The 25206-nt window shown below is 33.5% G+C and overlaps 4 protein-coding genes across 7 annotated transcripts; 2 read left to right on the top strand and 2 right to left on the bottom strand.

Moving 5' to 3' along the window:
• Positions 1-367: 367 nt before the first annotated feature.
• Positions 368-6187, bottom strand: LOC140666671 (uncharacterized). Its single transcript, XM_072894110.1, has 7 exons — positions 5908-6187; positions 3646-5835; positions 3377-3539; positions 3136-3296; positions 2844-3057; positions 1819-2709; positions 368-1734 (listed from the first exon to the last, which is right to left on the bottom strand). Exons 1-7 carry the CDS (start codon positions 5980-5982, stop codon positions 890-892), a joined length of 4539 nt encoding a protein of 1512 aa, XP_072750211.1. The 5' UTR covers positions 5983-6187; the 3' UTR covers positions 368-889.
• A 265-nt stretch (positions 6188-6452) lies between these two features.
• Eif3h (eukaryotic translation initiation factor 3 subunit h) lies at positions 6453-7746 on the top strand. The gene is made up of 2 exons (XM_072894533.1): positions 6453-6821; positions 6902-7746. Exons 1-2 carry the CDS (start codon positions 6559-6561, stop codon positions 7647-7649), a joined length of 1011 nt encoding a protein of 336 aa, XP_072750634.1. The 5' UTR covers positions 6453-6558; the 3' UTR covers positions 7650-7746.
• LOC140666972 (NAD-dependent protein deacylase Sirt4) lies at positions 7741-9263 on the bottom strand. The gene is made up of 4 exons (XM_072894534.1): positions 9080-9263; positions 8682-8958; positions 8329-8611; positions 7741-8241 (listed from the first exon to the last, which is right to left on the bottom strand). The coding sequence occupies exons 1-4, from the start codon at positions 9126-9128 to the stop codon at positions 7900-7902; spliced, it is 951 nt and encodes a 316-aa protein (XP_072750635.1). The 5' UTR covers positions 9129-9263; the 3' UTR covers positions 7741-7899.
• Positions 9264-9746: 483 nt separating this feature from the next.
• Positions 9747-24645, top strand: LOC140666558 (uncharacterized). 4 transcript variants are annotated; one of them, XM_072893863.1, is made up of 15 exons: positions 9747-10941; positions 13503-13600; positions 13718-13791; positions 13879-14146; positions 14266-15183; positions 15324-15675; positions 15762-15898; positions 15983-16063; positions 16142-16315; positions 16396-16629; positions 16714-16906; positions 17331-17606; positions 19362-19532; positions 19726-20133; positions 20623-24645. In XM_072893863.1, exons 1-15 carry the CDS (start codon positions 10821-10823, stop codon positions 20868-20870), a joined length of 3753 nt encoding a protein of 1250 aa, XP_072749964.1. In that variant the 5' UTR covers positions 9747-10820; the 3' UTR covers positions 20871-24645. The 4 variants fall into 4 exon arrangements, with proteins under 4 accessions (XP_072749964.1, XP_072749965.1, XP_072749963.1 ...); XM_072893864.1 differs by lacking the exon at positions 9747-10941 and adding an exon at positions 12477-12658; XM_072893862.1 differs by lacking the exon at positions 9747-10941 and adding an exon at positions 12665-13300.
• The last annotated feature ends 561 nt before the right edge of the window (positions 24646-25206 follow it).

Below are 25206 nucleotides of genomic sequence, written 5' to 3'. Positions count from 1 at the left end.
TCTTGCATGCAATGTTCCGAGATTTTAGAAAGCAAACTCAAAAGGAATCAAACTAAATCTTATTATTTTTAACGTGCATAATTCATATTGGTACATCAAATCAAGTTATCGTGATGATAACGAGTATCGCGATAGTTTACAATACAAAATGATGATACTGTATAGCATGCATGTAAACATATATTTACATATTAATTTCCTTTACAGCGCCACAGTTTATTGTATATTATGATAAGGACAGTTTATTACTATTATTATAATAAGGACTTGTGTGATACTTATGTTAAGAATAATAATAAATACGAGACGAAAAACATATGAAATACCTAGTATCGAAAATATTGAATTGAGTTTATAATTGAAAGAGTATTTAATTGGAACAAAATCATTTTATTTATAAAGTATATAATAAAAAGTTAAAATAGAATACTAAAGTTAATTTTTATCCTATTAGAAATAATTTATAAATATATGTGAAATATATAATATACTTATAATCTTCTAAATTAAATACAATACAAATTAGGACACATTTTTTTAAATTTGATTCTTTCTGTTATACAAATATTTATTTAATCATACTATGAAAAATACTGTCATTGTTTTAAATCCACAGAGTTTTGAAAAATATGCAGTTTTATAGCAATGTATCTTTATTATCTTATAATTTCTCCTTAGTCCTTCTAAGACTAGATCTTGTCGTCCTTATATTGTGCGTTTCATTTACACATAATTTTGTATTTTCTTTAAGTTTTTGTAATAATTCAGTTTAAAAAAATTTCTTTTCATGATGTGGAGTATTCTGATCTTGTGTCTGTTTATCATCTTTTATTGGCTTAAAAGGATCGATATTTTCATTTGCTTTTTATAGCAATGTATCATTATTATCTTATAATTTCTCTTTAGCTCTTCTCAGACTAGATCTTGTCGTTCTTATATTGTGCGTTTCATTTACACTTAATTTTGCATTTTCTTTATGTTTTTGTAATAACCCAGTTTTAAAAAATTTCCTTTCATGTGGAGTATTATTCTGGTCTTGTGTTTGTTTATCATCTTTTGTTGGCGTAAAAGGATCGATATTTCCATTTGCTTTTTCATTTACTGCTACATTTTTCAGTAACTCGACAGCCTGATTTACATGTTTATTATGATCAACAGCTGTTAATTTTGTCTTATCTTTAAAATTCTTTCTACTTGTACTCGAATTAATCTTGAGACTTTTCACGTTTTCTATCAATTTGTCAATATTTTCCATTGTAGCAGGTACATCTGACTTGTCGTTTGTCAAATTTGTCAAGGTTTCTGATATATCTGAAACTAAAGGTGCTACTTTAATCATAATATCTTTTATCGATTTTCTTTGTGTATTATCTTCATTTCCATTTAGCTCATGTTCCGATTCTGCTTTTTTTGGTACAGAGTCTTTCATATTTGAATTAACGTTATCGGACAGATCTTTCAAAATTTTTCTTGTCACTAATTTTGCACCTGGAAATTTGGCTTTTCTAGCTGAACATGTGGTTAATGGTGGAGAGAAGCTATTGTCATCTTCGTCATCGCTCCAATTTATATTGATTTTAGCTATTTTCAAAGCTACTGGACTCCTTTTACGTCGGATCGAGAGAGGTTTCTTGGGACGATTTTGAACGGTTGGCGTAACACAAACGTTCAAAGTAGTCGAAGCTCTCGCATAGCTGGTTATATCAATGTCATGTGACTGCGGAACTGTAAACTCTGCAACAGAAAGATCGTTACATAAAGATTTTTCCCAAAGCTAAATCTTGACAGTGAAAATGTTACATGTTAAAGAATACGTACTTAAACAGTCTGAAGATTCTAATACCGGTTGAAAATCATTATCCAATGCTAATTCTCTAGCCGATATATAGACGGGATGTCCTTCTAATTTATACCTGTGACATATATCGATCGCTAAATTGGCGATATCAAATGTATTCTGTTGCCTCGATGTTACATTTGTCTTCAAAAAGTAACAGAAATTGATCAATAAATTAATATAATCGACGATGTAGACTCGTGCTTGCCAAGAGAATCGCTTCACGCCGATTTCATCGTCAGACCAATTTTCGGGCAAAGCAGATTCCTCTTCTTTGAACAATCTCTGTCTTATTTCAAAAGCACCGTAAAAGTGATCGAGCGCTATTGTGGTTTGATTTTGCAAGGCGTACAGCTGTGCCCTGATACATGTAACGGCGAACACCAAATATTGATATGATACATTGGTGCACATGAAGCAATCACAATTTGTATGCAGTGTGAATTTTGGCAAGTCGAAGACTTTTTTGCCAAGTACTGGCGACGCAACATGCTGAGGTGTATCTCTGATAGGATCACAATTTGATAGATTCACAATTTTCGTAGGAGTCACAGGGAGACAATCAGACATTTGTTTGACGGGTTCAACATTCATGGATGACTGAAACGTCTCGATGCCCAACATGTGCTCAAGACCTTGCAATTTCACTTCGCAATCGTTTAATTGCGAACGGGATAAATCGATGTAACACAGTGATTTCAGTAATTCGCCGACACGTAGCATCGCGCCCAAGCTCTGTGCCGATTTTAAATGACGCACTAAATCCGGGCTAATTCCACGAAAAGATAATAAACTATTTATTCTCATGGATAAATTAACTGCTGTAGTGAAAAGTACGTCACAACTGAAAAGATAATCCGTCTGGTTTTTCCCTGAAAAAAAAAAAAAAAAAGGTTGTTTAATTAATAATATTGGATATATATAATTTGACTTTTATTTCATTTAAAATTAAATAAGGATGTAAATAATTATTTATTAATTTATATATTTAATGAATTATAATTACATTTTTCCGTCAATAGATTTTGATGTAAGTATCTCGATGTAAGCAGACTCTTCACAATGTACGAACCATAATCCTCATGTTGCATATTATCTTTATATAAACTACTGTTGCGTATCATAACATCTAAGCTTAGCAAGTACACCGATTTATTATCAAAATATGAAATTCCCAGTAGATTTCTAGCTTCAGTAAGTAACTGCTTAGCATCATCATACTAAAAAAATGGACATTACAATCATATACACATATTTATATATTTAGTAAAAATATTTGTATGCTTTTTTATTCTTACCTTTCCACATTCGAAATAGAGATCTGCTAAGCTTATCCAAAACATAGCAATGGCGCTAATTACATTTTCAGTCTTGGAATCTCTGTGCTTTATGGCATATTCTTTAGCAGTGGCAATCCAATTATAATCAATTTGTCTCAATGAAATACAACGACCTGTGACTGTAGTAAAATTTATATTAGCTTATCAAACAAAGAGAGATAATATTCTTTCAATTACTATAATAAATAAATCAATATACCGTAAATAATTGTACAATAATCATCAATTTCCGACGCTAATCTATACGCTAGCATCCATGCTTCAGCTTCACAATCTTCATAACGATATAATCGAGAATATTCACCAGCTATTACCAATAGACTAAGTATGAGAGTCGGTTCCCAATTCTTGACAATCTCATTCTGTTGAAAAATAACATATTTTTATATACAATTTAAAACCTTAAAATTTGTAAAATTTTAATAATTGTCTTTACATATAGTAAATATTTTTTTCATCATAACTTACAATATCGCATTTAAGCAGTTGCTTCCATTTCTTCAGACATTTTTGTAAACTTAATGTAAGGCTGGAAGCTTTTTTAGCATTTATCATAGTATAAGCAGGAACTATATTTGGAGATTTGGTTTCGACAAGTTCTGGTAGCTTGGGAGCATAAAGAGCAAACTTGGTATTTTCCATTTCCACCCGCGTCTGCTCATTCATTGTACGCAATTCCTCTACAAATATGAAAAAGTTTAAGTTGGCTTCCAAGCACAAAAGAGCCACAGAGTTCGATTTGTCCTGCTTCAAATCAGATATAATTTGCTCGTAATATTTCAGAATAGAGCTGTCATGTTTAAAACCTAACAAATAATATCCTAATAATTGTACCACATGTGCATATTCATAATTACTCAGCTTGAATTTTTTAAGTTTGTCTAAAACTCTTGACACACCATTAGTAAATGGAATTCTCTCATCCAGCAAACTTTTTACTTCATGCATGCATAATTTAACGACATCATACTTGGAAATGTCAATTGAAAAACCTATTTCATTCTTTATCTTGTCTCTATCATTTTTCAAGCAGTCCAGCATAGATAATTGTGCAATTTCTTCAGAAACATATTTTTTAATCTTTGCCCATATACGAAAAGCTTTCGATTCATAAGTTAACAAGGCATTCAATGCAGATGTAGTCATGGCTTCTCTATCCATACCATTGTTATAATGCATGACACTTAGTTCGTGTAATGCAAAAGGAATAATATTTTTAAAGTATGATTCAGAGTTTGACTCAGTTTTGTATAATTGAAAAATGGAAGCACATAAGAAGGAATATAAACGTACGCTTTCCTCATAAACATGCTTAGATAATATGCTCATATTATAGATTAAAGTACGACAGGTGTCCCACAAACGTATCCAACGTTTACATTGGCATTCTTCCATTTCATGTATAATCCATTTCACATTTTGTTCTAAGATTTTTCTAGCAAGAGCACACACTTTTTCTGATATATTTTTAACCTGATATTTACATAATAAATTGACACATTTACATTTCATTATTATAGCATTATATAAATCCTTTTTAACTGTACATATTTTGTCTAGGCAATGTGTGCATTTAACTGATACTCGTTTAATATAAACTTCATCCGCATCTATATGCAGAAATAAGTTCATTGTTTCCGACAAAATGCCAGTATCAAGCAAATGTTTTAACACGCGTTGGTCAGTTTCTATGCACATTTCCCAATATTTAAACATGGGTTCAACTATTTCTGCAATAATCAATGCATTCCATTTAAGACTTCCCGTATAACCATATTTTTGTGCAATGTTTAATTGACAAGAAACAACATCTTGCATATTTTTGGCACTATTGTTACTCACAAGATCCTCTATCGGCACTAAAAGAGTTGTACAAAAGTTTTGAAATTGTTGAAAGCATTGATAACATTCTTGATCTTCTGTTAGAAGAGCATTGAAATAACTACATAATTCATCAAATGTTTTTGTTCCATATCCAGTATCAATCGTGTCAATAGTTCTATATATTATATGACGTATGACACGAAGTATATGATAATATATTTCATATTTTTCATCCTTGTCTAAATGCAACTGCGTTTCTTTTAAATATTCCAATATACCTTTATAAAAGTTGTCAAAATATTTTTTTTCTTTCTCAATTAATATTATTTTATCTAAATGTGTATTTATCACACTAATCAGCTGCTTTGTATAATCTTTATATACAATTTGAATCATTTTGATTTCATATTTTATAATACTTTTTAAATTATTGTAATTTTCTGTATTAAAAGAGTCATTAGTAAAAATCATATATATATTGTTAGCAGAAGTATGCCATAAAGATAATACTTTTCTAAGAAGATTCATTGTATCATCTTGTAGATTATATAAATTGCCAGGTTGCAAGTAACAACAGACTTCTGCTGCATCCGTGTATAGATTTAAAGATATCAAACAATTAACAATTTTAAATAAAATTTTGACAAACTTGTTGCCATCAGGTACATTAATTAATAATGAGCAAAGTAACTTGGTTAGTTTAGCTATTTCCTTTCCAGTTTCACAGTTTGGTTTGTCCGCTGTACGACAGTCGTCTGCTGTGCGACACAAGAGTGACAGCAATTTAAAAATATTCTCGTTCAATTCGCTGTCAGGTCGCTCACGAATGTTCATCTAAAATTATTAAAATTATTAAAGTAGGATCAAGTTTATAGATAACTTGAATTAAACGAAAAAAAAGCAAACCTCAATATCTTCCAATGCATCTCCTAAGTTCTCAGACTGTATTAATTTTCTCCATGTTTTAATTTTTTTATCCATCTTTACAAAATTGTTAGTAATAATGTATAAATTATACTTGTCAGTCTTATGCGTAAAAACGAAGGACTTCACACTGTAATTCACACTTTAAATTATGTTTTATCATACATCGTCGAAGAAAAACCGTTTTATCAAACGTAACTTTAAATTCGTGACGTCCTCAAGATAACCACCGACCACCGACGAGAGACGAGATACTATTTCGCGGGTCTTGACTGCAGTGTTCGAAAAATCACACACTATGTGTAGCAACGTAAAAACAAAAAATTTTTCTTGGAAGTACAAAAGTTTCCTAGCAAGTAACCAATCCGCGACAACTGCAATCGAATTCTTGTAAAAATCGGAAGAATTGACCAATCACAGTTGACTTTAGAGAAGAATAATCGAATATGATTGGTCAACTTTTACGACAGCTATTGTAGTACCGATAGAAGCACTTTACGAACGCACAGTGACGTCACGCACTGGCATATGTTCCTTCCAGATTTTAACCTCCACGGACTTTTGCAGTTAAGCTCGAGTGGGTTTGTGTCATTGAGTCTTTTTTAGCACTGCGAGAGGTTAAATCCGTCGAAGATGGCTTCGAGGACAACGTCGAGACGGATTCCCGAGGTAGAACCTCGTATAGATTACGTGCAATGCGATGGGCTCGTAGTGATGAAGATGGTGAAACATTGCCATGAGGAATCTTCCAGCAACATGGAAGTTGCACAGGGCGCTTTACTTGGCTTGGTTGTGCAAAATCGCTTGGAAATCACCAACTGTTTCCCATTTCCCAAAAATGACGAGATCATGGACGAGGAGGAATATCAGCTTGCTATGATGCGAAGACTGAGATGGTGCGAGTTGAGATATGTCTAAATATTATTTAAAGCAAGAATATTTATCGTTTAATTCTTCTTTTATCATGTATTTGCAGGGTGAACGTCGATCACTTCCACGTCGGTTGGTATCAAAGTGCGGACGTTGGCAACTTCTTAAATCTATCCTTGCTAGAGTCGCAGTATCACTATCAAACTTCCATCGAAGAATCAGTTGTGCTTATTTATGATACAGCGAAATCTGCCAGAGGTTTTTTGACACTTAAGGCATACCGGCTTACTCCACAAGCGATACAAATGTACAAGGAGAACGAGTTTACTCCGGAAGCTCTGCGTACCTTGAAGATTGGATACGAGAGTCTCTTTGTCGAAATTCCAGTAGTTATAAAGAACAGTAATTTGACAAATATTATGATGTCAGAATTGGACGAAATGATTCCCGAGGAGCAAGGCACAAAGTATTTGGATCTTGGTACAGCTACAGTATTAGAGAACCAGTTGAGATGTTTGATGGATCGAGTAGATGAACTGAACCAAGAAGCTATGAAGTTCAATAGATATCAACAATTGGTGGTTCGACAGCAGCAAGATAAGAACAGGCTCCTGGCTAAGAGAGCTCAAGAGAATGCTGCTAGGGCTGCAAAGGACGAACCGCCGTTACCTGATGATGATATTAACAAACTGATGAGGCCTCTACCAGTTCCACCAAGGTTAAATCCAATGATTGTTGCAGGACAAATTAATACATATAGTGAACACATCTCGCAATTCTGTTCTCAAAGCTTAGCAAAATTATACATTACTCAAAGTCTACAAAACGCAAAGGAGGCAAAATCTTCCCATTAAAAAATCAATATATTAATTAAATATTATGAATGTTTATATATAATATTTGAGGAACAGTGTTTGTGAAGAATTAAATGGAAAAAGTGTACAATTTTCCAAATAAGAATTTATTTATTCATTGTACCTTTTTAAATTGAGCATTATCCATTGGTTTAAAACAACATACTGTATTATATATTTTGTCCTACTAATATTAGATAAGTCCTTGTATATATATTAGTTGAAATTTAAAAACTATTCACATTTTTCATTATCTTATAGAATTGTTTGATACATTTAACTGCCAGACTTTTGAAAGTATATCTCCGCATCTTCCCTCCACTCTCAAGTTGACAAATTCGTCAGCTCTCGTTTTGCCAATATTTACAATCGCAATTGGTTTGTTGGCCTCGACCGCTTGCAGCACAATTCTATATGCAGAGAATGTGGTAAGAGTCGTTCCCAGAATTAGCAAAGCATCCGATTTCTCAACGTTATTTTTCACATTTTGTACTGTATCGCGTGGAACATTGTCTCCAAAAAATATAATATCTGGTTTTAAAATACCACCACAATTATCACAAGCAGGAACATTAAAGTCTTGGACTTGTGCCTAAACATATTTCATCATGTTAACACGTAGTATCGCAAAAACTATGTGCAGATACATATATAAATTTGAATAGATGTTGCATTTTACCTGTGATAATTCTACGTCTCCATCAGGTCTTATCATTTGAGTAATTGCAGTCATAGATGGATTGAGTTTTTGAAAAATCTCTTGAAGTTCATATCTACATATTTTATTATCGCAATTGAGACACATAACTCTGAATGCTGTTCCATGCAACTCTATTACTTTTTTACTTCCTGCCTTTGAATGCAAATTGTCTACATTCTGTGTAACAATACACCCTATCTTTCCAGCATATTCCAAGTCTTTTATTATCTCGTGCGTAATGTTTGGTTTGAGAGAGGAAAATCTGCAAATGGATTCTTCATTTATTACTACCTTATAAATAAGTGAAGAGTCTAAACTACAAAAAGTTAAACCTTGGCCATCCAACATAGTTTCTGGCCCAGTATCGTCTTCTTATTGCCTCCCTCTCGCAAAATTCTTTATAAAGAACTGGTTTATGATTGCTTCGCGCATAAAGACCTACTTCTGCCGATCTGTAGTCGGGAATACCGCTTTCTGTGGATATTCCTGCCCCAGTTAATGTGCACAAACTATGATGTTTATCAATAAATTCCTTTAATCTAGTCACATCTTCTACTCTTGTTGGATTACATTTTGGAACAAACGCAAGACTTGATTTATATAAGTGAGCTGTAAAGTAACATATCTTAACATAATTCTTACGAGATTTTAGAATATAATCACATATTCTATTATAAATTATTTTCATTTATTTATGTTTTCAGACATATAATCAAAATGTTATACTCACAACATAACCCTATCGGCTTTGCATTATAATAAATATATTTTGTAATCATAATGACCTACATAAAATTCTTATTACATTATTATAAATATCAAACATGTATATATTAAAAATAAATATTGAATATATTTCATCGTTTTTTTAAATCGTACATAATTCGTGCCACGAGATACTGGCAACTTGTCATTAGCTGTGTTCTGAAAAACCAACGTTTGGATTGGTAATTTTAGTCCATATCCATAATTATAAATAGCCTATCGGATTGCTTATTGAATAGAGAATTTCTAAAAGACGTGTAAATATGTCACATGATTGGCTGTGGAATAAAAAAATTTTCGGGATTTTAAAAACTGGATATGCAATGAGGATTATATGTTTCTAATAAAATGAATAAAAATATATAAAATACTCTTTGGATTTCCTTTTTTTTATTATACAGATACATTTTGCTCCAGAGAAGTGGAGTAAGTGAAATTTGAATATGAGCGGGAATAGACGAAACATGGCGCACCAATCAAAAGTGGCCCCGTTCTTGTCCGGTCTCTAATGCTGACGTAACGATTACGAACAGACTTTAATCGTCGACAAATACTAGTGGCCGTCGAATCGCCTTCGATGACAGCGCCTTCGTGTATCGTAGCGTTCGTCTCCTTTCGCGTTGCTATCAGAAATAAACTCGTGCCACAAGCCCCATCTTTTTATTCCACAACCTCCTCGGTCAGAAACGTTCGGCCGCGTTCGTTGGGAAACGAGAAATCGCGGAGAGGCGACAGAGAAACAGCAGCAGCAGCAGTCGAAGTGGGGATCGAGTGCAGCCATTTTCTATTTTTGCATATAGCACCGCGAGTGAGAGCCAGTGTGTCGTGCGTGTGTGTATACGGGTTTTTTTTTCGGTTGTGTGTGATAAAAGATCGATGGACTGACGGCGATCGGCAGGGAGCTCGCAAACATTGAGACATTGTGTGACATGAGATAATTATTTGGCGACACACGACGGAAGAATCGCGCGATCGAGCCACTCGCAAGACCGTCAAAAAAAACCCATCCGTTTGCGCAGCTTTGCGTGTAAACCTCTCACTCTCTCTCTCTTTCTCTCTCTCTCTCTCTCTTTCTTTCTTTCTCTCTTATCCCGTATAAACACATTCTCTCTTGAATTCTCTTTTCCACCCTTTTTCATCCCCTCCTCTACCACCCTTCTTCCTATCCATTACTATTTGTTCATCTCTCTGTCGCGAAACAGGAGAAGAAGGACACTTCGCCCTATCGAGGCTTCGTTTATCGCCGAGCCGCGAAATATAGAAGGGAAAACCAGTCTGTGATACTAAACAGTACTAAGCAATATATATAACATATATATACACACACACACACACACATATATATATATATGTAAAGCTATAGAGGTGTAAACTCTATACGTATATAAGGTGCGCGCGCTCTCGTGAGTGTGTTTCCCAATCGTCGTGTATGTATGTTGTATGTTTGTTTGTGCGAGTTAGCTAGCAATCGCGCGCGTCGTGTATAACTTTGTGTAGGTGTGTGTGTGTGTGTGTGTGCTCGCTCGTGTGTGTGCGCGCGCGTATGTGTATCGCTGCTCGCGTACGAGAGGCGTAGATAAAGATCGCGTAAAGGATCCTCTCGGAAAGGAACTTGGCCGATTGAAATCGAAGAGACGGAACGCCGGTATCCACGTAGGACACGTACCCTCCGTCAGTCGATCGAGGTCGGCGTAATCAACGGCGCGATGTCCGTCGAGTCCGTGACAAGTGACAAGCAACCACCGCCGCCGACGACGACGGCAGCGGCGGCGGCGACAACGGCGATGACGACAACGACGGCGACCGCGACGACGAAGAAGGAAGAAGGTACGAGTAGATTGATTACACATATCTCTCTCTCTCTCCCCCTCCCCCTCTCTCTCTCCCTCTCCTCTTCTCTTCTCTCCTCTCCTCTCCTCTCCTCTCCTCTCCTCTCCTCTCCTCTCCTCTCCTCTCTTCTCCTCTCCTCTCTTCTCCTCTCCTCTCTTCTCCTCTCCTCTCCTCTCCTCTCCTCTCCTCTCCTCTCTTCTCTTCTCCTCTCCTCTCCTCTCCTCTCCTCTCCTCTCCTCTCCTCTCCTCTCCTCTCTTCCTTATCGAATCTTCGGAGCGACGCTCATCACCGACGAATAATGTCGGGAAATAACCTCTGAATCGCGAATTTTCTCTCCTCAATTAGAAAGTAAGTTTATTTGTTTCTTTTTAGGGGTATTACAATATGTTACACTTTTCCTGTAAAGCAAAATAGATATTTGAGTGTTGTGGAGGCAAAAGAGAAAAATGTGAAAGAAAGTACAGAAAGTGCAGCAGAGATCTAATATTTCTCTTTGACTCTAGTTGAATGGTGGAAATTAACACGAATTCAAAGAAAAAGGATATAAACAATCTCCAATATTTCTATCAATTTTTCTAATATATAGTTTGTTATAATATGTAAAATATTATAAGATAAATTAGATATTACTTTTACTTATATACTTGCTGAGCTTTTCAGAAGGCAAATTGATTAACTCCACTTTTTGTAAATTTCTTAATTTTATTATCCCTTAAACACATGATTAAGATGCTTCAGTTTATATAAAAAGTATATGTTTATAAAAAAGTAAGTTTATATAAAAATATCTAAACAGTCTATGTGACCATTATAATTAGGAAACATAACGTAAGTTAAAACTTACTTTTTGTTAATTTCATTTACTTTCCTCATTTTTTTTTACTTTTTAATTTTCAAAATATACACACATAGACACGAGTGATATTTATAATAATTTTAATTAGTAATTGTTTTCCTTTGTTCTATATCTTTATAAATAAGATATTTTCTATATTCAAAATTCGTATAACCGATTCAATTTTACTTTCTTTTTATCCAGTTCATTATTAGTTTTTAATTAATTTTAATCTATCTTTACATGTACATAAATATCTCTTTTTATTTTATATATATACATATATATATATATATATACATATATATATATACATATATATATATATATATATATATATATATATATATATATATATATACTTGAATGTTTAATAATACTAAGTAAATAAAATAACATCTCATGATATTCTTTCTAATATATTGAAAAAGATAAATCTACACTTTTACATTTGGAGAGAGTAAAGGATATTATTTTGAGATCCAAGAATTCAAAATGTGATATATATTTTATTTCATACTGTAATATGTATCATAAATTTTGGTGAGCTCATATATTTAGGACAACATGATTTCTAAATATTTTCCTGGAATGACAATCAGTTATATTTAAATTATATTTATCTTTATAGCGAATCAAGTGCCCTCTTGACTAGGATCTTCTAAGGAAAGCTTTCATTGGCTTGCCAAAGTAGTATCTTGTCTGAAAGCAGTTTGAATTAGTCAGTCTGCACTGTACTGTGCTTACACAACTGTTTACATATATTTCTTCAATACCAAGTCGCGCGAGTGATATATAGACAGTGGATACATATGTAAAATTGACCATTTCTAACATCAAACATAACTATTTTGATAATAGAAATCAAATCATATCTGGTATGTTTAAAAAGTTAGACATTTAACAATTTTTTCTTGCCGTGAGAAAAAAAACACGGAAAACAAAAAAAATTTGTTTGTCAAGTTGCTTTGTTTCAAAGGACGAGACTTTTCTCAGACGGATAAATTCCGATATTTAGATCTCTCTCTAGAATTTTTATTTTATTTCTTTATTTTATTCGAGCCTTAAAAAAGAGCGATAACTCTTATCGTGGCAAATCTTTTGCGAGAGAAAAAAATCTCTTTTTCCAATGACTCGCGGATCAAGGTATTCGTGACGGGACTTTGATTCGGGAATTTATCGACTGTTTGCCCTTCACCTGTTTATTTACATTGCCGAAAGGCAACGGTTGCGCGAAGAAACACAACGGCAGTTAGATAGAACAGAACAGAACAGCCAGATAAGAAAGACTTTCTTACGTAGTCTATTCGATTTATTCGAAGCAAGACAACTGATTTATACAATGAGACTCATCGCCGTCAATCGTTTTGTCGGCTCGAACTGGTACCGGCGACCGCGGAAACGACCGCTGGTCGGACCGACCGGTTCTCCTTTCTTAGACATCCTTGTTATGCAGACCAAAGCTTGCCATTGGTTCCGGAAAAACAAATCTGTCAATCCTCTAAAGCGAGTGACCTTCCGTAAGTACGACCGCGTTACGCCAAGTCGTTCTAATACATTTATTTGGATGATTGTAAAATTGTATGGATCGTGGAATTCTCAGCAGGTCTCTTTATTGTTTCGAATTTCAATTTAAATTTTAGGCATCGAAATCAGAGCTATCTCGGAGTTTCGACGGTGTATTCTTACTAAACAGTTATTTTATTTTTCATTATTTTACAGGGGATGACGCCATTATATCAATGTCGCTGGCTGGAGAGGTGACTGATGCTTCGATCATGGAAGTAGGTCGTTCCAGGCCTCAGTTTCAATATTCTCGGGTAAATGTCACTTTACAAATGTTATTGAAATTTATTAAAGTAGCATAATTGCACATTGAGCCTTGCAATATATGTATCATTTACATTTTTTTTTTTTTTTTTTTTTTTTGCTTTCAGGAGGAACTGATGCTGATAAAAAATTTGCGATTATCTAAACGTAGGCCTGCATTCTTAGACAATGCTTATAACAAGTATGTTACAAAAGTTTTTCATCTTCTCTCAAATTTTCGATATATTAATGTCTATTTTACTAATCGCTAATTACTTTTTTCTCGTAGCTCACGAGGTGTTTGGGATCCAGAACGTTGGCATTCGGATAGAAAGCGTAGCGATACACCCCCGAAGGAGGAAAGGACCGGACGTAGTGATCAAATCACTGAGAATCATAGTAAGCGACGTAGTAATGGTGATCCACGGGACCGAATACGTAAAGAGCAAGACGGCATTGTTTTGAGCCCTCAACGAAGAAGTTTTAACTCGGGATGTTTCGTTAATGTGAATCAGCCATCAAATCGGCGTCCGGAAAGCCCAATCGGCAAAACAGAGGTATATACAAACTTATACTCGATCGTTTTATTGAGACACACACGATTGTATATATCTACCTTCATTAGTAACACTTTTCTTTATTCTGTTTGTAAATACAATTATTAAATATTTTACAGGTTAGCCATCGTGAACCTGTTCGCCGAATCGGTAGCGGCAGGATTCTTGCGCGGGATATATGGGATTTTAGATCGGAAAACGAAAAGATGGAATCTGAACGCGCGGATTATGGTTTTAGATCAGGCACGACCGCTAGTGGTCCTCTGCGTGATCGTGATAACAGAGATAACCGTGATGGAAAGGAGCGTGATAGAGAGCGTGATATACGTGAGAGAGAACGTGACCGTGACAGTCTACGCGAGAGGGATGAGAGATTCGAACGGAGATCATTTGGCCGAGATTACGGTGATCGCGGAGAGAGAGAGCGTGATCGTGGTGACAGAGGAGGATCGGAGCGAAACAACGAGCGGAACAATCATCAGACAGATCGTGACAAGGATCGCGGACGCGAAAAAAGATTCAGCAACGACCGTCGACGGACTTACAGTGACAATCGCGATTCGACGGACGAGCCTGAATGGTTCAGTTCGGGACCTACATCTCAGCATGATACAATCGAGTTAAGAGGTTTTGAAGATATTCCGGAAGAGAAGGCGGTGAGCAACAGCGGTAACTCCAAGAGTAAGAAACAGACTCCTGCGCAGAAAAAACGTAACAAGAAAAACGCTACGGAAAAAGATGACAAGTCGAACGAAAACTCGGCAGGTCCTAAAGGACGTAGCACTCCGACTGTGATGGATCAACCTTTGAACGCTGTAGCAGCGCCGCATTCTCCAATTTCTGAACAGACCGAACAATCATCCATCACTCAGAGTAAAGAAAATGACATTAACGAGAGCACCGTGACTGAACCGACAACATCTGAGTCAGCAGAGAATTCCAGTGCTAATCAGAACCAAGAGGACTCGCATCCTGATTTCAATCTGGATGAATTTCTAAAATCTGATACATTCGCTGGTGTATCTGGACTGTTGACAGTTAGTCGTCTTTTTAATTATTTTTATATTTCAATTTTTTTTTTTTTTTTTTTTTGTATTTTTGCATTTAATATATTTGAAATAATCTTATACTTTTTTTTTTCTTGCATGACTAACAAATTTTTTGTTTGCATTTGTAGAACGGAGTTGGCTCGAATAGTGGCACTGGTTCTCGATTCAGCCAGTGGTTCAAAAGGGAAAGTCCAATTCAGCAGGCAGATAGTCGTAGAGCTTCCATACAAGACGAACTACTGAACAATTTATTGAACGACATTACTGAGCCAAACATCCAAATACCATCGGTGACGGAATCAAACACCTATTTTGCTCCAATTTCTCCGGCTAACACGACAAACAATACCAACTCTGCTACAAATGGTGTAAAGTTACTCGAAATGTTACATCGCGGTAATAAACCGAGTCAAAATGGTCAGGGTGATGCATCTAATACAACTATTCCTATGGTGAAAAACTGTTCGATTAAAGATTTGGGTAAGTCACATATTTAGATAAATTTCGTTTTATCATATAAACAGATTGCATATGAAAAATAAATATAAATATATATTTCTTTCTAGAAATTGGTGGAAAAGTTGTGCATAGTTTGGAAGAATTGGAAGCACGCATGCGGGGTGGTGCTCCTCCCCCTGCAACTTCGACTGATACACCTCATGTAAATAAGACTGAAGAAGATCTCTCTGCTTTTAAAAAATTGGTATGTTAATATTTTAATATATTAATAATTTAATTTTAATCTATTTATTTTATTTATGTAAACTTATTGAAAAAAATGATTTAGCTTGCTCAAATGAATGGAGGACAAGCTGTGCCTGCAGCTAACGGACCTATCACACAAAAACAACCTGTAACATTAATGCAAGTAAGTTTAATTTAATTTTTCTTTTTCGATATTAATTTTATGTACCTATATGTAATAATTTTGATTTTGATTTTTTAGCTACTTAATTCGCAATTGAAAACGCCTCAACAACCATCAATACCACATCAGCAACCACCTACAGAACCGATTCATACTACAACGTTTAATCATATTGGTCCCCTTGGTCCTGCTCAGCATCCGCATCAGGCTCAAATGCAACATGAGAATCTGATGAAAGTCTTACAAATACAAGTATGATATATCCAGCATTTTATTTAATTATTTATATGCGATGAAAGATTTTTATAAACATTTTGTATATATTATTATAGCAACAACAGCAACAACAACAGCAACAGCAAAAACAACGTCATTCTGATATGCTGTCAATGATGATGGGTAATCAGCGAATGCTAGGTGTCAGTCCAGTACCAGCGGAGATGCAGATGATGATAAATAATATTCCGTCAAGCCAAGAACTCTTACAACGACCAGAAGCTCAGGCGATTATTCAAGGTCTGCAGCAAGGAGAGATTACCAGACAACATTTAATACAACAGTTGCAAGTAAGTTATTTGTAATGTACATTGTGTATAGTAGTTACATAGTAGTCTTGATATTTTCTATAATTTTAATTATATCGTTGATAGAATCCCGCTATGCAACATCGTCATCGAGAAGTGCTGGTAAACATCCTGAAAATGTATGGCGGTACTACACCTCGTACCATAAGTCCGCATCCTCATCCTGCTCCTGCTACTCCTCAGGATCATATGTTGCAGCAAATGCTATTTCAACAACAACAACAACAACAACAGAGGATTCCATCTCCGATGAATAACGGTAAGAATTTACAGGCACATAACTTATTCTTCTTTTTTGTTTTTCTTTTTCAACTTTTTCCCTTTGTAAGTGGAAATTTGAATTAAATTTTGTATTGTTTGGAATGCAGCTTATTGTCCACCTCCGATAATATCATCAAATTTAGCTGCTAGTCCTAGTACTTTAACAGTACAACATCCAGGTAGTATAATAAACACAACGGACTTTGTATTTTTTGAAATTTGTTGTGTTATTCCTTGCATATAAAAATATTTCTAATTTAAGAAAAATGGCATATGCAATAATAAAATTGCTTAATAAGTTAATTCAATCAATTTATGTCAAACTTGTTATAAATTTTGAGTAATATTAACAAAATTAAGAAAAGTATTAGTTGTATTAAAAAAATTTGATATATAAATTTGTATTATTATTATTGTAACAGTGATACCGCACAGAGTGCCGTCGCCACGGGAGATTGTTATGCATACTCAGACTATAATGCAAAATGCTTTAATCAAGAAGAAATTGGAAGAACAGCGTGAGAATTTCCGTAAGCGGCAGGATCAACAGCAGCAGCAGCAGCAGCAACAAGTACAGCAACAGCAACTACGCGCGTCGAGTCCTGTTATTAACTCACCAGCTAAGCAAACAGCGAGTCCGCTCGCTTTCACTCCAACCTCTGTTTTACGTAAAATGACTGCTGATAAGGAACCCGACGGTGCGAATCAATTTCACAAATTAGAAACGACTTTTTCTATTATACCTGCAATTAATGGAAATATTAATCACTCTCACATATCTCGAGATCAAAATAACCGTCGAATGCATACCGCCATTCCTTCCGTCGATTCATCTAAATTTTCCAACTCAGTCAATCAAGTGCAAAATGAGACTCTTAAAATGATCTTTCTACAATCTGCTATAGCTAATCGTACAAATAACAATACTTGCAGTACGGAAGAATCGGCATTAAAAACCAAGTATTTGTGTTCATTAGAGCAGGAAAAAAATGTAAATGATAATACGGATATTAACACAACGAAGGAAAATGTTTTCCTTGATGTTAATGAAAATGCAAATGACAATACAAAACCAGACTCTAACGTAATAGATATTGATAACGATGCCAACAACAACGATTGTGTCGCATTTGATGAGGTAGTAAAAAAACCATTTGAACTAGAAACGCTAGTAAACGAAAATAATCAAATGACTGCATCTACAGCATCAGATGGAATAGGAAACATTGATTCATAAAATGCTAATGTACTTCACGATGAAGATATTTAATTGTGCTATTTCTTAGCAGATGAAGAGTTTCATAAAGTGCACATTAATATACCATAAAATAATAATTTTTCATTGCTATGTTTAGAACTAAATTTTTGTTTTTATTATTTTTGCGATTATAAAACGAAAAGCTGCCGTTTTGTTTTTTCGCTTGACATTTCAGAAATGCGATGCTTGAAAAATTTGAAAGGTCATGAAAGAGAATCGGCATTAAAAACCAAATATTTGTGTGATAAATATCTGTCACATCTTTTTATAATGACAGATATTTAAAAATATATCTTTATTTTATATGTGAGATACAAAAAGAGCACTTTATAAAATAAACTCACAATAACAGAGATTTATTACATTTCTTAATAGTATGTTGAAATAGATTTTTTTTAAATAATAAAAGGCTTTGTATCGATTTATCTCATCTGCTTTAACTTTTCTTTTACATGCTCACATTTTCTCCTATTATTAATCTTGCAACTTTTTACTAATATATAAGCTTACAATCTTTATATGTGCAGTTTTATTTTTGTTTTGTTTTTTTTTCTTAACTATCACATTTGCTTAATCTTTATGCTTACCAAATTTGCATGCAATAATAAAAATATAAAAATAAATATAACAATTTAGCTGCATTTGTTATTGATGATAACTACTAATAACAATATAATGTAGGTGAATAATCTGATAATATATAAGTAATATAATAATGATTTATATAAATTATTAATTTTGCATATATATATGTGTGTGTGTGTGTATGTATAAAAAAACATTTAAATGATAATATCTCAATGAATAATATTTAAATTGGCTTCTGAAATTTACTGTCAGTACTTGAAATTTATAATATATAATGTGAACTGTAGATTTCTTTGTGGTAGTTAATTTCGGAATACAATCTTAGTATGTTGTTGGTGTCTCACGTCTACAGTGTTTGTGTGCATATATACATGTACAAAATTGAAATTGATGAGATTTATATGAAATTGGTGTAAAGGTTGGAAATTACATATTATTATTATTATAACTTTTTATTAAACTAAATCTGGAGAAAAAAAGAAAGCATTAACATTAACATTAAGGAGGCATATTAATTATTATTAATATTTGTGTTATTTATATTAGTTTTAATTTTTATATAATTGTTTACTATTTTAAACTTGTTTTTTCTTTTGTCTAAATACAGGAAGCAGCAATGACCCAAAATTGTCTACACAAACTCAAGCTTCGCAGATGCAACAAATGCAATCTGCGGTTCAGCTACTTACACAGGGAGCTCTCTCGAGACATACCGCATTGCGACCACAATCCGTTCCATCAACATGGTCAAATTCATCGCTTAAACAACATCCAGCAGGTTCATTATTTCGTTAACTTTTATAATATGGGAAAAAATCTTTGTTATACAAACCTAATTATTGACTGACAAAATATTTAGGAGGCTTTACTATTATATTGCGATTAACGTTTTAACATATGAACTATTGACTTTGATAATATATAATTTTAATAACATATAACATTAATTGTCATAAAACTGTAATTTTCAGGTCGACCTATAGTTAAAGGTGGAAACAGTGGCAACACGAGCAGCAACCAGTTCCAATACAATACAGGAAATGTGGAATTTCAACAACATCAACACAGAACGGTCACGAATGTGTACGGCAATCCAGCTCGATCCAAACATACCATGGCCACTTCGTTGCCACATCACAATGTTCCGCAATACAATCCAGTAGTCCAAAACTCGATTATGAATCCGAGATCAAATCCTTTAAATACCCAAATGAAGGCTCAGCAGGTTCCTGCGCATCTCGCTAACATGCAACAATCGCCGCATGCAACTGCTGCTAACATGCAACAACAACAACAGCAGCAACAACAACCGCCGCAACGGACTGTAAATACACCGATGCAACTTGTTATGAACCAAAACTACAATTCCAATCGTACAGGTAATATGATTAAATGAAGCACAAAGTGACAAGAGTGTTATGCTATTAAAAAAAGAATTTTTAACATATCGAACAATATCAAATCCGATTTTTACATTTGGTAAAAATTGACTTTTGCTATAAAAACTCCTTCCTTAGCCTATTTACATTGATTTTCAGGTGTTTCTCCTCTCCCCAATCAAATTGCATGCAACGGTGTTCAGAAATCGGAATAATAGCAAGCCATTTTTGGCTCTCCCCCATTTAATCCTGTCTTGACATCATTTACCTTTGGATTAAGTAAATAATCATTAACTACGTTGTTGAATATTAATGGCTTTATAGAATATTAATGGAACATTTATATTAGCAGATTATAATATTGGCAAACTATATGGCATTTTACACAATTATTTTGCACATATACATTATGGAATAACATTTATTCTTGTTTTTTATTTGAATTTTAAGTGATAATCCGTTATATGATTGAATAAATTATGCGCACAGATGGACGAGCGATGCGATCGCAGCAAATAAACATGACAGTCGGCCGTCAATCTTCACCAGGCCTCGGATTTGTGGGCAGCAACGGAGGTGACCTTTCGCCAACGTCTAACCAACTAGCACGGTGGTTTAGCCCGGAACTCCTCGCTCAAGCTCGGGCTGGCAAGCTACCAGAGCTCGGACAGACGAACGTCCTGTCATTGGAAGAGCTTGAGAGACTTCAACATGCATCAACCATAGTGCATAACTAAAGTGATGTACTATATCGTATTCGGATTATGTTTCAATTTTGCAAGCGCATCGATAAAATATTACTCCACTGGTTAGTCGACCAGTATTCTTCGTGATACAGATCTTTACGTCCGAAACACCTTCGATGCACGGATGCTGAATGCACACGCCGGTTAAATTATATAAAACTCGCCTACATAGATCTTTTTATCAAATCTTCGTATCGACAAGGAGTTTATCGAATTAACGTGTCATGTATTTCGGTTAGAAATAGTCGATTACTCGGTTCGACAGTACTTCTCTTTTGAAGGATTCTATTTTCTTCGTCGAAACGATTGCTGACATCGTTTATGAAACCACTTTTCCAAGTTTCGTGAAAGGTCGATTAGAAATTACAAATGTACAGGATAGTATAATATTGAAAACGAAGCGGGTCGCATTTAAAAAACGCGAAAGTGGATAGATTTCTAAAATGAAAACGATGTATTGCTTATAAGACTGAAAAAAATGTGAAAATTCTTGTTTATTATAACAAGCTATTAGAGCTTAGTACGCGTACTTTTTAAATGACAACACGATAAGATCTATTTGCCTAAGATAGGACTGCAAGTTTCTTTCGCGTTTTGTCGGTGAGATTTTGAGAATTATTTAGCAGTTCAAGTATATATGTCTTTATTTAGAGCATATTTCCATCATTTTCTCATTTTTTCATCGACAGTTTTAAGTTGATATGAGAATGTATTATGACAGTATTTTGCAATGATTCACAAGTACTAAAAGCACTATTGCACTATATTGAGATTGTTTCTTGAATATCAAACAAAACAAAAAAAAATAATTTGTACTATTATATTGTAGCCAATATAAAAATATATTTGCATACTCTATATATTAGTACAACAAAAACATGACATTATTGTCAGCAGGAATGAGTTAAACAGTCAATATGTTTATAATCTAGTGTCATTCATAGAATGACATACATCGCTCGTTTACGATGGGAAAATTGCAAAATTCCTTAGGCAAATAATACGCGGACTTCTTTGTTTGTGAGAATTGCAGGCTACCACCTGATTACAATTACTTACGCAGAATGGTGGTAACATTTAATATTCTATTTGTATTGCTGCAAACCATGCGATTTATTAACACGAAAAGCATGCGAGATAACACATGACGTCACATACATATATTATAAAAATATAAATATAATATAATATATACTTCTCTCTCATAGAAGAACGCGTGAGAGTACGGTATTATTATCCTGATCGAAAGTGGTAGATAGACTGAAATGTCTCTTAATAAAAACCTCGGGAGATATATAGAAGAATCGTTTGCAGAATTAATTAAATAAAATGAAAACATTCCACCAGGATCAATTCAAACGAGATATCCTTTTACGAATTTTGATTGATATCACTACTGTTGCTAACATGTGTTTGCTTTCGATTTAATTACACCTACGAGATTACAATTTTTATATGATTACAAAGAGAATTGGGCTTAATTTAAAACGATAACGCTATCAAAAGTTTACTTTGCCTTTTATATTTCGGAAGAATAGCATCATTACTATTTTACTACATATGTACCTTAGAGTCTCATTATGCGCGCATAATTGCATTTTTCTCTCCTAATAGTTTATTAAGCATGCAATTATATTTTTAAGAATTGTATCTCAAAAGGCAAAATATCTTGCAAAAAAAAAAAAGGAAACAGAACATTAGTACTGTATATCGAAAAATAATATTTATATCTATATCTTTTTTTTTTTTTTTTTATTAATTATCTAACGGTTATATAAACGAGTTACACATATTCTAATTTATGAATATTCGTTACATTCATACTTTACTTGCATATGATAACCCTTTTTTTATAGTCGCATATAATTGTATGTGAGATCATATAAAAAAACGCGAAATAAATTTACGTAATATACTTAAAAACAAAGAAAGAGAAAAATAATATAAAATTAGACTTTATATATTTTGTGTGGTAGTATATACAACTATAAATTTATTTGAGTGTATGTGTGTGTATTTGCGCGCGTAATATACGAAATAATTTCGAAAAAAATTCTACATTACTACACAGAAAATTTTTAACTAATTATGTGATAAAAACTTATAAACTTATTAACTTTATGACATGTTCATTCACTTTTGTAGATCTGATGTTTGTCTAAATGTGAGAGAGAGAGAGATATGAATATGAATATGAATATGAATATGAATATGAATATGAATATGAATGATAATCTCTTACACGCTACTTATGTGTGCGTGTGTGTGTGTGTGTGTGTGTTAAAATTTCTATAACTTAATATTTTTATGAAAAATGGCTTCTTTCTCTCTCACTCATACACACACACACTCAAAACTACATATTTTTTAATATTCTTAATGTTTTATGTTTAATAATTTATTAAATATTAATAATGAATACGAGAGAAAACAGATAAGTGTCAAAGAAATAATTTGCAGCTAGATGACGATTATGAATATAACATATATGCTTATATAGGTACAAAATATTAACTATTCGCAATGATATTTACGAATTTTGTAACACATCTGCAACGCGAGATTTGTGAAATTCGAAAAATGCAAAACGGCTTATGGGACTCTAAAATTGCACTCTAATTCGTACTCGTTACGCCCGTTGATATAATTGAGGGAAATATATTACAAACAATATATTTTAGCAACGGAAGGATCTCGTTTCATAGCATTTTCGTCCATTGTCAGATTTTGGGCGATTGTATTATTGCACGGTGGTTTAAATTATATCTAAAACCGATCCATCACAGTAAGCTTCATCTCAAGTGTCCACAAGTATGTACAAAGTGTATTAGAATGAAGAGTAAAAAAAAGAAGAATTTAAGTCATTCTAAGCATGAGATATCTTTATCAAGTCTCACTGGGGAAACATCTTATTTCAACGCTATATATATGTATAGAGAATGGAATTTCCACAAGTGTTACATTATACTAATTTTGCTTCGTGAAAGGGCAATCGTATGAAAAGAAGCACGAGGTATCGAACATATTCAAAGCAAAAAAAAAAGTTTTTATAACAGTCAAAGTTACTTTCAACAGAAATACAAAGTAAACCCAAGTAACACATGTTAGTTTCTTAAATGTACCCTAATATCGTTATATATATATATATATATATCGTTATATAAATATATGTATATTTAGGAAATGTTTATGAAACTAATATGTGTTGCCTGAGAATATTGACAAAACAATTTTTAACCAGGCAATTAAAAAAAAATATATGTAAATCAAGTATAAATCTGATAAAAAATAAGAAATTTTCCGGAGCACTATATTTATATTTAAATGAAATCTCGTGTTTTCTCGCCAGAGAATCAAACAAACTTGGCGACAACGATTCCCTTTTCAGATGCTGAAATGAAAGATGCTATGTTTCTCAAGCATATTCGCATTTATATTCAGCTTCATTTTTGAGGACGACGATTATTTACCAATATTTGGTGGAAAACAAGAAGAGAAATTGTTATGCAAGATACGCGAGGGACTTTTTAATCTGAATCTTTTTATAAGATGATTACAATCGCAATGATTATTACATTTCTGCTTTCATTAAATGAAAGATATTTGTGAACGAGATATTGTGTCCCATGCATTTGCGGACTTGAAGATAGTTCCATAATTCGAAGACACATTTTTGTAAATAAATCGATTCCCGAGCAAACTAAAGTATGTTTAGTCCATGCACTGGGTCGATAACTTGTAAATAAAGTTACTGAATATTATATTATGTGAAGAGTCGAGAGAAATGTCACACAAATAAATACAGGGAACTGTAATTATTCTCGTCATTTCATTTCGTCTCGTTGTGAAATGACTTGTCTTTTGAATCATTTAACTAGAATTTGGTCATGAAATCGAGAGATATTTTTCTTGTATTGATAATTAAGTTTTTTTTTTTTTTTTTTTTTTTTTTTTTTCATTTAAACGCTTTTCTTAAATTCGAAAACAACAGGATTGCATAATTATTTGGTGATGCATTATTTTGCTAATTGATTTTAGAATTGAATAAAATTATTTTTCGCGGTTTATAACTGAGCCAATCGCAGTAGTGGAAGCATAGATCATGATTTGACGTCGCCACATGTGCAGAGAAGCAAATTTAAGAACCGTCATATTTGAACTATCTATACAATTGCGTTACAAAGTTAAATTTTTATTTCTCGAGTGTATATATAAAATTTTTACGTCTCGCGATTTTTTTTAATCCAAATAGAGTATAATTATACAGAGCTGCCAAATAACGCTAGAGAAATTAATATATGAAATTAATTAAAAAGAATTAAACATG

Source organism: Anoplolepis gracilipes, chromosome 6, assembly GCF_047496725.1.
Source record: "Anoplolepis gracilipes chromosome 6, ASM4749672v1, whole genome shotgun sequence".
Classification (NCBI taxonomy): Eukaryota; Metazoa; Arthropoda; class Insecta; order Hymenoptera; family Formicidae; genus Anoplolepis; species Anoplolepis gracilipes.
The sequence above is the reverse complement of the archived record's forward strand: the minus strand, read 5'-3'. Positions and strand labels throughout refer to the sequence as shown.

What these genes read in the sequence shown, in the direction of transcription:
- LOC140666671 (XM_072894110.1), bottom strand. Translation starts at nt 5,982, where the DNA reads ATGGATAAAAAAATTAAAACATGGAGAAAATTAATACAGTCTGAGAAC. An exon ending in TTATTGTACAATTATTTACG is followed by an intron (nt 3,297 to 3,376) that starts GTATATTGATTT and finishes ATTTTACTACAG; the next exon opens with TCACAGGTCGTTGTATTTCA. An exon ending in AGAATCTTCAGACTGTTTAA is followed by an intron (nt 1,735 to 1,818) that starts GTACGTATTCTT and finishes TTTCTGTTGCAG; the next exon opens with AGTTTACAGTTCCGCAGTCA.
- Eif3h (XM_072894533.1), top strand. Translation starts at nt 6,559, where the DNA reads ATGGCTTCGAGGACAACGTCGAGACGGATTCCCGAGGTAGAACCTCGT. An exon ending in ATGATGCGAAGACTGAGATG is followed by an intron (nt 6,822 to 6,901) that starts GTGCGAGTTGAG and finishes ATGTATTTGCAG; the next exon opens with GGTGAACGTCGATCACTTCC.
- LOC140666972 (XM_072894534.1), bottom strand. Translation starts at nt 9,128, where the DNA reads ATGATTACAAAATATATTTATTATAATGCAAAGCCGATAGGGTTATGT. An exon ending in AACTATGTTGGATGGCCAAG is followed by an intron (nt 8,612 to 8,681) that starts GTTTAACTTTTT and finishes ATCCATTTGCAG; the next exon opens with ATTTTCCTCTCTCAAACCAA. An exon ending in GAGACGTAGAATTATCACAG is followed by an intron (nt 8,242 to 8,328) that starts GTAAAATGCAAC and finishes AAATATGTTTAG; the next exon opens with GCACAAGTCCAAGACTTTAA.
- LOC140666558 (XM_072893862.1), top strand. Translation starts at nt 13,123, where the DNA reads ATGAGACTCATCGCCGTCAATCGTTTTGTCGGCTCGAACTGGTACCGG. An exon ending in TTAGACAATGCTTATAACAA is followed by an intron (nt 13,792 to 13,878) that starts GTATGTTACAAA and finishes TTTTTCTCGTAG; the next exon opens with CTCACGAGGTGTTTGGGATC. An exon ending in CTGTTCGATTAAAGATTTGG is followed by an intron (nt 15,676 to 15,761) that starts GTAAGTCACATA and finishes ATTTCTTTCTAG; the next exon opens with AAATTGGTGGAAAAGTTGTG.